General features: G+C 36.9%; 1 protein-coding gene across 1 annotated transcript in view; it reads right to left on the reverse strand.

Annotated features, from left to right (window-relative positions):
- The window catches only part of DNAH3 (dynein axonemal heavy chain 3), a gene marked incomplete in the record, with an annotated part of 167,569 nt that overhangs the window by 147,663 nt on the left and 5,601 nt on the right, over positions 1-14,305 (reverse strand). Inside the window, 3 exon segments of the mRNA XM_072418926.1 lie at positions 194-377; positions 1,811-1,880; positions 6,158-6,380. Of these exon segments, the coding sequence (XP_072275027.1) occupies positions 194-377; positions 1,811-1,880; positions 6,158-6,380 (477 nt within the window).

The following is a 14,305-nucleotide window of genomic DNA, read 5'->3' on the forward strand; positions in this document are numbered from 1 at the left end:
CCAGTATTTATAGGAGAGTATATAATAATATATATAATATACCAAATATCTAAGGATGGCTTATTTTAGAATACAATGCAATATGTGAGTATTATGCGATCCATTTGACTAAATCCAATTAAAAAAGTGTAAATCTTGGGTGAATATATGAACGGACTGTTTTGTAATGTAGTTCTGGGTTAGTTAGGCTTACCTCCAGGTCCTTCTTAGTTGGTTGCTCACATTTTCTCTCTAGTTCCTCCTCGTGCTTCAGCATTATTTGTAACTGTTCCTCCGGTGTTAAAGAAATACTGTCTAAATGAAAGATGGAGGAGGTCTGTGGAAAGTTCTCTATAACAGGCAATGGTTCTTTAGCAGTATCTTTGGCTACTATCCATCTGCATAGAAAGAAAAACAAGGATTTATTCACTGCTTATTAAAATCTGTTTATAGTTTCTCTAGAACAGAGGGTGAAGTTCAATTTGTGGCCACAGTGTCCTGATCCCATCAAATGAATTCAATTTTAATATTTTTACTTTAATGATATACTGAATTATAGGTACTATATGGGGAGTATCTGCATTTAGTACCATGTTTGGACAGAACCGATACCGCTGTGATTCTGACCATTAGAATGAAGAAACATGAAGGTACTCTAGTTTCCACAAACCCTGGCTCCCTTGGAAACTGTTGTAGGTGCATGTGGAAAATAGGCAGCACAACCAAAATGCAAACTAACTGACACAAATGAGATAAGTAATAATTAAGTATACCAAAATAACATTAAAAAGTAAACCGTGTAATAAATTCCACAGCAGAACAGTTATGATCCAGAATTCATTACAGGGATCCAAAATGGTTGATTGGCAATTTGGACAATAACAGCTTAAAGCCTTTTGCACATTAAATAAGATGGGCCTTTCGCAATTATGCCATGCAGGTTGCATGCAAATAACAAAAAATATATGTAGTATTTTATTGCAGGACCCGCCCAAGTAAAGGCTTCTACAAACATTGTATGATATTGTTAATTCTCTAACATTTGCTCTATAGATGCCATGGAAGCAATCAAGTCTGACGACTATACATGTAAATTGTAAATAAATATATATTGATATAATTAATATAATTGTTAGTGGAAGTTTCCATTTTTAGCTGGCTTGGGACCATGTAATGTCTATGTGCATCAGGAAACTTTGAAGACAAATTATAATGGAAGTGCAAAATGTCCTAAATCAAGTTTGTAGCTTGGCTATCGGAGGACTTTTACAAGCCAAAACTAGAAAAAATTATATATATTCCTATAGACAGCAAAGACTTTTTTTTTTTTAAGCAAAAGCTAGTACTTTAATTACAATCTATATTTAACAATTCTTGTCTCAAACTAAGGGTGCTTTAAAGGGATTTATAAAAGATCTCTAAGTTATGAAGTCTTGTGTATGTATTTGCTGAGAAAAAAGCTTTTCCAAGCAAAGATCAAATAATGTCTAGGAATATATGATGTAAGAGATGGAAGACAAGTAGTGGCTTTATGTTTACATGTTCCTGGTAAAAATCAAGGCTGTTCTGGCCAGGACTGCAGAAAGCTGCAATTTGACCTTCTATCATTGCTATTTGTATTATCATCATGTCATATAAACCCGGTATTGTGGGTTGATCACTCATCTAGAATGAAAAAAAAACAAACAAGCTCACCATTCACAATTTCTACCTAGATTTATTCATAAGTCTTTACACTTCTCTATGGTTTGAATTACAATATTTCTTTAGCAGAATATGTAGATGCTTAGAAAGTGTTTGAGTGTTTTTTTTTTGTGTTTGTTTTTTTTACCTGTCAGAGTTATATTTATTACTTGGAGACAGTTTTGGCTTTTTCTGGATGTCTGATGCATTGTTTGACACTGATCCCAGTAGTTAAGGAAACTGACAGATGTCTTGCTACTACAAAGAAATGAACATTACATATGTATCACAACTGGTACTGCTGTTACTGTAAACAAAGGAAATGATATAAAAACACAAAAGTAATATTTGGAGTCTGCATTATTACAAAGATTCTGCAAGATTTCCTAGGACATCTTGTGATGTACTTCTAGTAAGTTTTACCTTGCAAACAGAGAACAAAAAGGCAAATACAGTAGTATCTCGGTATAAATCCGCTTTGGCATAAGTTCAACTTGGTATAAGTCCTGTTTAGACAAGAAAAATGTTGCTTGGTACACAACAATTGTGCTAGAACTTGTATGGGTCAAAATGAGTCATAACACCGCGTGCTACCCTTATTTATCTCTCTCGAGACAAAGCCACGACTGCCCACGAGCGTCAGTACGCCAGTTGCTACCATTCAGTGAACAACGCGCGCTATAACTCTCTGTGATATACATAACATCTCCTCCTCCTCCCTTCTCAGCACCATCCTAGTAGGCACTCAACTATTCTCAGCAAGGTAAAGTGAGGTTACATTTTCATTTATTTCATCTAATTGCTTTTGTATTTATGTATTTTCGTATTGAGCTGTGTTTAAATTCTTTTATACAACACCATCAATGTATAATATGCCAATAACAATAGGATTTTTTTTCAGATTAATCATTTTCCTTTTATTACTTATGGGAAAAATATGTTTGGTAGAAGTCCTGTTTGGTATAAGTTCAAGGATCTGGAACGTATTAATGACTTATACCAAGGTACCACTGTAGTGATATTAGGAAATATCTAGACGTGGCTTAAGGGGGGCTAACATAACCAACACTAGGCATGGAGACTAAAAACCAGCCCTGCTTGAGGGGCAGAGATGTTACTTTAAGGATTTCCAAGTAAAATCATTGAAAGATATTTGCACAAATTTGCTGAAGAAAACCATATTCAGTGAAGCAAATTTAGCAATAACGAAACTTTACCTTGTAAGCCTCTGCAGAGCCATATTAAGGCTATGGCCACACCTATGGTGGGACCTGGCACTTCTGTGCAGCCCTTGACAGCTAGCACTTTGCCAGCTGCTCAGCTCTCCGCAGAGCTGGGCTGCTTCCTAAACAACCAGCAATTTTTCAGAAAGTGGAAACGGGCATTACAAACTGTCACCTCCATTTATTCCCAATTGGCTGCCACAGGTGGGACTGTACATGTAGTTCAGGGGCGTGAGGAAGTAGTACATGCACCACAACCTCACAGCTAGTCTGAACTTAGCTTTAGGCTTAATATGCTAAGTATATGTAAGTATAGCAAAACAGCCTTTCATTTCCCGTGACAATCATATGGCACGTGTACATTCGGCACTGCCTCTAAAGTCCCGTACAGATGTCAGACAGACATCAGATAAATAGAAACAAAGCTTTGTTATTGTTTTTAGTGACAGGTGAACAAAGGAATGATGTAGTATATTGAACATAAAATCTCACATCCTACAGCAATCACATCAATTCATTAGAAGGGCAATAGATCATTTGCTCGGGATATCAGTAAGCTGTTTTCCTTTATACAATTTTGTTGCAATATAGTTGAGTCTGAGCATTAAAATACATAACACATTATCTTCACCAGAACTGCAGAAACATCACAGACTGAGAAAGCACATTCTGGGGGTGTTTCCTTAATGTTCATAGCAGCACAAATAGCCAATGCAATAGATAGACGGAGTATACCACAAGGTTCTAAATGACATTACAGCTGAAGAATTAATTTATTTCTGTGAGTTGGAGTGGTGAGGAGTTAGAATCTTTGTCTTTTTATATTGCTGTCTGTAAAGTCTGTCTGAGATTTTTTTCTCTCACTAGGGGCCTGATTTCTTAAAGCTCTCTGAGACTAGAAAATAGAGGACCTGGGTGATCCAACAAACCTGTAAAGCATTTTTTAAAAACCATTTGCTATTATTTGGCAAATGTTTTCAGTCCTGAACCAGATTGATTTTAGATTTGCTGAATCACCCAGGTTCACCCATGATAGTCAATCTTATCCAGTCTTGGAGAGCTCTGATACGTCATGCCCTATATCTTATACCCTTTGAAACCAGGATAAGAAATTAGGTGAACAAGGAGGATAAGAAGATAGCAATATAAGCTTTACCATTAGATTGGCTAATTAGATTAAATTAGAAAAACTTTATGTGACTTTGCCTTTTTACTATACCTAATTCTGCACTACAACCATAACATTCTTTCTGTTTCTGTTACATTCATTCTCCTTTTCTGACCTGTGAATATCCCAGAAAATGGCGGTGAGATGGGAATGTCATATTATTTGTCATTTGTATTCACAGTTACCCGTAATATTATTATAATTAGTTTTCTAAATCAGAGATGAGTAAACACAATCCACATTTATAAACTACACTGGTTTTCTAACATTTGTTGAACAATTTGAAAAAAATTTCTTCCAAAAAATTTTATTTTGACTGATGACAGCAGGAGATTTTAATAAAACGCACACTCCCAAGCAAACTTGTAGATTAAATTTCCGGCCCATGTTATAAAGGAAATTTCAAATGATAAATCTCTAACGCTCACAGTTTGGAGGCGGATTTACAGAAGATGGTGATGCCTGTAAGAAGATTGTGGCTTGCAGCAGACTTTTTTGTTCACTTCATTTAATCCTCTTGTAACAGATAAGCAAGAAATGTATTTAAAGAGATACTAGGATATGAATTCAGTTTTCTACCTGAGGATGCAATAAAGTTGGCAGAGGATTCTGTGCTATAAATGCATATTCTCTATTGAAATCTATAAAGTATGTGAACAAACAAGGTATCCTCAAAGCAAAGTTTTAATGTAAAACAAAAAGTGAAGCTGCTTAGAAAGCAGCAGCAACACCAAACAATCAGAAAAGTGTTTTATTACTCTGACCACACTACACTTCTCAAATTATATGACTAGCTGCAATAGTTTCCAGTGTATGTCATTGTGAGTCTAGACAACATTCTATTATTACAAATATGTAAAGTGGTGCTTGAAATTTTTTTTTTTTCTCTAATGTTTTGCAGACCCCCATCTCCCCCCCATTGGTGGCAACAGCCGTTATTAGAGGAGAAGGCCTCATTCCCACAATGTGACCCAAATGCTGTGGGGGGCATGCAGGTGGGGACCCTTTTGAAATCTGGAGCCCCCTTCAATTGCTTTCATTGTGTTCAGTTGCTGCTCTGGGCCCCTTGCTAAACAAAATGGCACAAAGTCCACCCACGTTGCAGAAACCGCTTGTCTGAACAAAGCCCATTTCTAGACGGGTTCCAGCTAAACTAGAAAACCTCTTTATGAAATTAGAACTTTTCAGTAGCAACATAAATGTAATCGTCTTTTACAAATATCATGGGAACCCTTTATCTGAGTAGGACCAAACATTCAAATTCAATGGTGTAATATTGTTAAAGAGAAATACCAAGCAGTAGATGAAATATACAATTGCTCTTTCCAGTCCTTATGGTTTTCCCAATTACGGCTATCACTGGTGACTTTCAAATACATATTACTAATATTACTTATATATATATATATACTTATATACATATTACCTAAAAGAAATAATGGAACTGAACTCTTAAAAACATTGCCGTCAGGTAAGCTTTCTTTGCAGAAAGAACAATGTATGTAAGCAATGATTATCTATCATATCGTATCATATCTTTGGTGCTATCCAGGACAGATATTCTAGTGGGAGTGACAACAGTCTAGGTTGGCCAATCAATAAGGTCAAAGATGCCAAACCTTGAAGAAAACCAGCTTAAGATGTCAGCAGTGGTAACTGGCAATAAGGGAAAACATGTCTAGGAGTGGTGCTTTGGCATTTTGGTGTGCCATAATATGCCGTGCATACGTATGCATTAAGGCAAAAGCCCTGGGCTAGCAGCAGATTTTAGTTCTTCTTCAATAAGCCAAAAAAAAACATAATATATTGTAAAAAAATAAATATTTTGCCAAACAACACAATGACACAGAGATCAGAGGTGTATATAGGTATCTGAACCTTCTGGTACAACCGAAAGCCAAATAGTGTTATGGAGGTTGCAGATACATGATATGTTATTTGAAAATATTAAACCATAAAAACCCTGCACATTGCTCTCAAAACTTTGTCCAAACACAAGAATGTCAGACTTCCATATCCTGCACTTCATGCAATACCCTCATTTTTATTGTAAAACTTTAAACCACATTGGAAAAATGATGTGTTACCATCAACATAAGGATACAACCAATGGCTTTGTGCCTGGGAGACATTTTGGCTGTGCCTGGTCTTGGAGAGGGCATCTTCTTGTATATTTCCCCAAGTTTCAGGTCACGTGCTGTAGGAGAGTAGTTGTTTGCAATAGAATTGCTGGGGTTACGATGAAAAGGCTGCTCTTTAAAGGGGGCTGCCAGAGTCCATGACTGGCTTTGCATCAGTGGAGGGTAGTTACTGTGCTTGAGGATCAACTGCAAAGAACAGATAGGAAATTAAAGAAGACATTTTCAAGTGTATCTAATGTTCATGCATAGCAGTACAGGTAAATAATTACTTAGTCCTAAAACATATTTTCAGCTTTATGTAGTCCATCACAAAGTCATGGGAAAAACATGTAAAAACAACACAGAAAAGATTCCACATTACTGATTTATCAAAAATGAAGAAGCCATGTGTGGAAAAGTACACCCTATGAATTAATAGCTTTTAGAACCAACTTTGGAACCACCATCAATAAAATGAAGGCATTGGGCCTGATTTATTAAAGCTCTCGAAGGCTGGAGAGGATAAACATTCATTAGTGACCCAGGGTGATCCAGCAAACCTGAAATGAATCATGTCCAGGACTTAAAACATTTGCTAAAAAAAGCAAATAACTTTTAGGAAATCCATTCCAGGTTTGCTGGATCACCAAGGTTTACTGATGAAAGTGTATCTTCTCCAGCCTTGGAGAGTTTTAACAAATCAGGCCACTGGGTTCTGTCTGATTTTATCAGTCTGCTACATCATTGTGAAGGAGTTGTGGCCCACTCCTCTTTACAACAGTGCTTCAGTTCCTGCTCAGGTTTTATGACCGAGCCATTCATTTAAGCATAGCTCACCTAGGTTTCCCCACAACATTTTGATGGGGTTGAGCACTGGACTTGGCTGGGCCACTGCAATACTTTGAATATTTTATTTTCCAGCTATTCTTTGGTATATTTACCGGTGTGCTTAGGATTATTAACCTATTGCAGGACCCAATTTTTACCAAGATGGACTCACATTTGACTCTAGAATACTTTGGTATAAAGGGTTTGCAAAAAAAAAAATAATCACCCCCCCACCAACAATTTTGACAGTTGTTGTGAGTTTGTTTGGTTTTTGATAAACGTAGAGCTCTGTATTATTGCCAAACATTGTACCTTAGGCCTTATCTGACCAAAGAACATTGTGCCAGAAGATTTGTAGTTTGTTCAGATACAGTTTTGCAAACCTAAGATGTGTTATCACACAACAGCAGTCGCCAACCTTTTCAGGTCCGCGAACCACTAAAATCACCGGGTCCTGACCACGTATGCGCGGGGAGCCGGGTGTCATTCAAAGGGGGAGAAACCTCCCCCAGATTGACGTCATTATGACATAAACCCGCCCACACTCCCATCGCGGATCTGAGCCTGCAATGGGAGAGTGAGCGAGTTATGTTCAGGGACACAGCCCGCCCACTTCCCTGAGCCTGGGAACTGCGCGGTGTATGTGGTCGGCAGCTCTGGCCAGTGCGTCCCCCCAGCGGGTTCCTTCTCCTGACCCCACTCGGGGGTGCATCGGAGCTGCAAACCCCCAAAATTTTTCTCCCCAGGTTTTCTTCATCTGAGATTGGACCACCGGTTGGCGACAGGTGCGTTAGGGAAAAGAAGCTTTCTCCTGGCATCCATTTCAAAGCCATATTTGTTTAATCTTTTCCTAGGTAAACTGACACAAATTTTAACATTTAACATGCTAACTGAAGCCTGTAGAGCTTGAGATGTAGTTCTTGGGTTTCTGCAATTATCCTGAGCAGTCTGATTGAGGTGAATTTGCTGGGATGTCCACTCCTGGTAAGATTGGCAACTAATTTATATATTGACACTTGTGAATAATCTTATTCGCTGTGTAATGATGGACTTGTAATAGCAAGTAATGATGAAAATGGCCTTATAACCTTTCCCAGATTAATGGGCAGCAATAATTGCTTGTATTTGATTAATAGCACTGCACTGCTACTTATCCTCCTAATTCTTACAGAAATGGTAAAGGTATCCTTATCTTTTGCACTCTGCCTCAGCATTTTGACTTTGATAAATAAATAATGACATGGTGAAAAATGTAATGTGTTCTTGTTTTTCTGAGATTGGGCCTGATTTAATAAAGCTCTCCAAGGCTGTAGAAGATAAAATTTCATCAGTGAAATATTTTTTCCCTTTTAGTGGAATGTATTGTAATTTGTGTAAAATCCTTACTATACAAAAAGTTTTTGGCTGCTCCTGTGAGTTTTCTGGCATCTCCGCCTTGCTAATGATTAAGAAAATTCCATCTGTGAGATGTGAATGATTTCTGTACTATGAAGTATGATCAATGTATTTATTCTAATCTCAATTTGTAAGTATATATTATATGAAGTTCATTCCTATTATATTATATATCTGTTTTTTAAAGATATGTTGTTCATGCTTTTATACCCTTAAAAAAACAGTGGTGATTGCGAAGCGCTTTGAGTAAAAGTGAAATACAGCATCTGTGGAATTCCAGAATTACTGTTCAGTTGAATAAACTTTTAAGTACTATTGTATGTGCTTTCTGTAATCAATAATCAATTCTGTATATATGTCTTGTTTAACTTTAATGAAATTATCATGAGATTATTTTATTATAATTCCCGCAAATCCCTTTTTTTAAGTAACTTGTTATCAAGTTATTATATATATATATATATATATATATATATATATATTAATATGTTAAGATTCCATTGCACAAATAGGACAGGTGAAAAAAGATTTTCCTCCAGCAGCAAAATAAAAATGAGACTTCATCCTCAAGGATAAGATCTCTAACCTTGAGATATCACCACTGGAATCCCATAAAGATATATGTCTAAATAATTCAAACTTTAAGGATCTATACTAAACCATAATAAAAAATGTAGAGGGAAGCTTTCATATCAAGTATTCTAAGCTGCACTCATTATTTGGAAGCAGGAATGCAGTTAGAGTTTGCAGATGTATATCATCACTTCACAAAAACATGCAAAAAAGACAAAATAAATAGAATATAATCTATTATGAGGTTTCAAAACAAGAATAATGCTGTTAATAACATTCTGCACTTGTAATTCACCTAAAATTGAATGTTAAAGAAAAAGATTTCTGTGTATAAGGATGCACGCACTTCCTTCCTCTTCTATCCTTACAATTTGGCTTCGTTTTCATTGAAATGCTTTGAAGGAAGGAATACAATGGGGAGTAATGCCCATTTTGGGCAATAAACGTACTTAGTTGAGGATAATTGAGGTGTGTGGCCTCTGTTCTGTTGGATTGCTTTAAGACTTCTCACAGGGCTGCTGCAGCCTGTGGGATTGATTATACAAACATCAACTTTTTACCAGTCAGCATGTTCATATGCTTCTGCGAGCTTCTCATCCCTTGACAGGAGCAATCAAGTCCCCATACACTGGAAAACAGATTGTTTTGGGATTCATTCTAACAAGACAATTACAATTTTGCACTCTATAGTGCAAATAACCTAGGACTTGGCCAAGATGGTCATTCTTTCACTAGCCGGTTTACTTTACCATAGTATATATACAGTATATATCTTTTTTATTATGGGCACTTTGAAAAACTTTACTGCTATATTGTGGTATTTACATTTGCTGAAGACAATGGTAGAATTTAAATCAAATATCTGCAAACAGAGCATGATTTGAATATTTAAAAATAAACACTGTAACATAAATGTGAACACAGAAGATACAATTCCACAGGATCATTATTTATAAATTTAAATTGCTGTTTTGACACAAATATCCATATTGCAGGTCTCTTTTTTTTTACTAGTATCATTTATTATACTATAAAACAGACAGGGACTAGGTGAATTCTTAATTTAAGATGTAGGTAATTATCTTTCATAATGAATACGTGCATTTCAGAGATTTGATTTGATGAAATCTAATGTTAACCATTTATGTTTAGTAGGATTTTAAAAAGTGGCTTTCTAATATCTGGCAATGGCACCTTCAATGTAAGGAATTCTAGTTAGACATTTAGAATTAAATTTTGTTTTTGACTATCAGAACTGTAATAAAACTGAAGAAAAGGTATCTATGAGGTGTTTGGCTTAACATTTTACTAATAAAGTTAACAGTCTCCCACTTTTTTAGACTTATGTATACCCAAAACGTTTTGAAAGGGCACAGTTAAAACTTTTTTTTTTTTATTGTTTTCTGTATCCCCTTATGGAAATTAAATCTATTTGTCCTGTTGACTATTGTCTTATTAAGAGGAAAATGATAGGAAATCCAGTGTGTTACAGTAGTCCTCAGAACAGGATGAGAAGAAGAATAGTGACACGTGTTCTGGTAACAGATGTATAAAAATACTTCCCTCACTTTATAGAATTTTATTCTTACTAGTTGTTCTGTATCCAGGGCAGGAAATGAAGGGAAAATCTTTGGAAATGGAGAAAACTTGTTGAATAACAAAACACAAATAAACTCAACCCAATGGGTGTGTTTTAAATCAGTGGTCACCAACCAGTGGTCCATGAGAAAATGATGGTGGTCTACGGCTTTGGCCAGTGCGCCCCCCCCAGCAAAAGTCAAGTTCTATTAATGGGGCCTATTACAAAAGTACCCCTTCCCCCACCCCCATTTCCCCTTCCCCAATGGTGGCCCTGCACTTTGTAAGAACAGCCCTAGAAAGAAGGGCAGAAAATTGTAATTAAAAATAGATCACAGACCACAATTAACTTAAAAAACATAAAAATATATGTTGAAGAACAAGTGTTATAAACTATACAGGGAAATGTAAGAAAAGATAATCCAAGTAAAACTGATAAAACCAAAATTGGTATCATTTATCTGAGGAAAATACGGTCCTTAAAACTCTCTAGCCACAGATCAAACTACCAGTCTTCTGCTAAAGTATAATAAAACTCCAATGAATTGCTTTTGGAAAACACAGAATGCTCTTTATTAAAAAAAACATAGCCTAATAAAGCTCATCATGTTGTACTACAACAATAACTAAAATCTTGTCCAAAAAAAAAGACATTTCAATAAATAAAAAAACATTCAGTTATGTATTAATTACTATTTAAATAAAGATGTACTAACAGTCTAATGTAAATGCTAAGCAATTATTGTACATTATTGTGAAAAGCTAAAGAGGATATGAACTCCAGAATCCGTGCCCAAGGCAATGTCAAGGAGACATCAATATTGCCTGTGGGCTCCCTACACAGTGTTCTCCCCAGCCCCTTTTAGCTGGGCGGACCACCCGGCACTTTTCGGTGACCACCCGGCTGTTTTTGGCTGGTTACTGAAGAGTTGGGTCACAATACCCACCCTGCCACCCGCCTACAATTTCTTACCACCCAGCTTAAAAAATATTCTGGGTTAAACACTGCTACAGCATTCCTGCTTTACCCTCCATGGAAAAATAAGTATCCAGAAAGGTTTGTTTAAGGGGAAAAATGATCTAACACTGGAAAAAAAGGTTGTGCAAAAATACCTAGCTGTGTACAGTATGCTAACAAAATATAATACATGGCATAAAGCCATGGGGTAAATGTAAGGCCCTGGTCAGCACCAGTATTCACCGGACACCAGACCCCAATCTAACGCTGCAGTCTTCACCTTTAGTAAGCGCTCGCTCAGCCTTGGGAGACTGGTTGTGTCTCCTAGAACTTGGTTGGCCCCTGGTCCTAATGCGTAAAGAATGGTGGCAGGGGATGGGCTAGCAGCAGACCAGGGGCCCACAGATAAGCAATACAAGAACTACAAGGCAAATCCAGAGTATAAAGCCAAAGTAATACATGGGTGATCAGTCCACCAAACGAGGTACAGAGAAGGTTGGCAGAAGCAGAGTAGGGGTCACAGGCAGAGGTCGGTCCAGGTTGAGTACAAACGATGAGTCAGGGAACAGACAATGGTCAGCAACAGAAAAATCAGACAATAGTCTCTCCAGTACAGATTAGCCCAGCTAAACACTACAACAGGTGCTGGGGACTGGAAGCAGAGAGGCTTCAAAGTCCCAGCAGCCAATGGAAGGATGGGATTGCTCAGGAATCATTCTGCTAATCAGTTACAGCACAGCTCCAAATCCCCCTCAGCAGTGCAGGGGATGCCGAGAGGAAAGGGAAAAGAGGATGCTGCACTAAACCCTAGAACTCCTCTGTTGCTGCAAGCGCCCCTACCAGAGGGAATGGCCGAGTGCGCTCTACTTTGGTAGGAGACCGCCTGGGATTGTCAGACTGAAGAACGTCCTAACAGTAAATAATTTATGAACATTGACATATACTCACCTCAGACCCCTAAATCAAGAAAGATCTCCAAGTGAAACCAAGGAACATATATTGCAGAGTTTTGACCCTTAGGAATATGATAGCACTGAACAGAATAAATGCATGTGAAGATCAATCACATAATGAATGAAAGAACCCTAGTATTTTTGGATGTTAGATATGAGGAATGTCAAGATGTATAAGCTGTGAGACTAGAGGGAAAGAAGCAACCAGGATTACATCAGATAGCTCAGGATTGAGCTTTGTATTAGAATGCTCCTTTAGATTAGTGCTGTATGTCTCATCATGCATTTGTAAGCTACAAAATATAGGTAAGACATATAGTTCAAACATTTCAACCGAGACTGAATAAACATAGAACTAATATCCATCCAGGGTTCATGGAACAAAGTGTCTATGGACATTATCTGATATACCTTAAAACGGAGGTCCAACTTCTTAAAGCCAGTATCACTGAGGGGGCTGCAACATCTACACATCAAAAGAAGTGTTTAATGCACAGATAATACTTTTGCAATAAACACTTTAAACCTCTTTGGTATCCCTTGTTATCACTATACTAGGCTACAGTTATATCATGTTAATTACTGCATTAGTTTCAAAGTCAAAGGAGCAAACCTCTAGAAAAAAGATGTGAATGAAATACAATGTAAGTTACTTTTTACTTCAAATAAATCTTCCCCCATTGCTCTTACCATCCGGTAATCCTTACCAGAAAGAAACATATCTCTGAGAAATGGAAAGAAGGAGTAAGGATTCACAAAGTTCCAGCTTTAATTTTATTATGATGAAAGCAAGGAAAGAGGTCAATAAGATCAAAAGAGAGCAAAAGATCAATGCTTTGAGAGGAGGAAAAAGTTCTTTTCTTTTTGTGTAGGAGGTGAACACTAAAGCATTAGATTGTTTTATGTGTCCTAGATGAAAAGCACAACTAAGTACTAGATATTAACTTATTAGATGGACTCTTTAAGTGTTAGCCCAGTAGTTTAAGTTAATCAAGGTTGTTTTTCTAGCTTCTGAGTTTATAAATCGTACATATGAAACCGGTCCCATTAATACCAGTTCAAACTGCATTACCTCAGGGAAGGGAATTATCATATTGAGCATATTGGGGCGAAAAAAGGACAGGAGTTGTAGATATTCATCCCCTTTCTTACAGAGATATTTGTGATGCCGTACACCCACCTACTACTGTATCCCACACCCCCAACTGACATTCAATGTTGCCCCTTCAACCCATTGAGCACAAATGTTACTCCCAACCCAAACTGAGCACCAATATTTCAACCACACCCACTAACTATCAATGTCGCCCACTACTGAACACAGCACAGCACAAGCATTTTTCCCTCTACTGATGCCTAGGCATTTTTTTTCTTCGCTCTGACTACCACTGCTGGTATTTTAATTTTCACTGCTGTTGGGATTTTTACCTACTATATAGTAATGTCAATGACCTAATCATAAATATCCCTAATTGCTCCACTTTGTACACTATGCTGAGTGTTAATTAGCACTAAATGTTGCTCTCTGTATGATATGTTGTATATTACAAAGCTCTAAGTACTTCCTTCTCTACAGTGTGTCATGTATTGTTTACTGAAATTCTTCTTTTAGCCAACCCCAGTCTTTGTACATTAGACTAGAAATATGTTTTAGTGTTTGAAAGATGCACAATTAAACATACAATGATTGCTGGTCAATTAAAGTTATCTATATTTTCTATTATAACACAAAAACATTTAAATAGTTATCAGCAGAGCTTCATTAGAAGACGGAAAACCAGGGTATTAAGCAAACAAAAATTACTAAGGATATAATAATAAACCACTAATTGCACATTTGCCTTATG

The sequence above is a fragment of the Pyxicephalus adspersus genome, chromosome 7 (assembly GCF_032062135.1).
Source record: "Pyxicephalus adspersus chromosome 7, UCB_Pads_2.0, whole genome shotgun sequence".
NCBI lineage: Eukaryota > Metazoa > Chordata > Amphibia > Anura > Pyxicephalidae > Pyxicephalus > Pyxicephalus adspersus.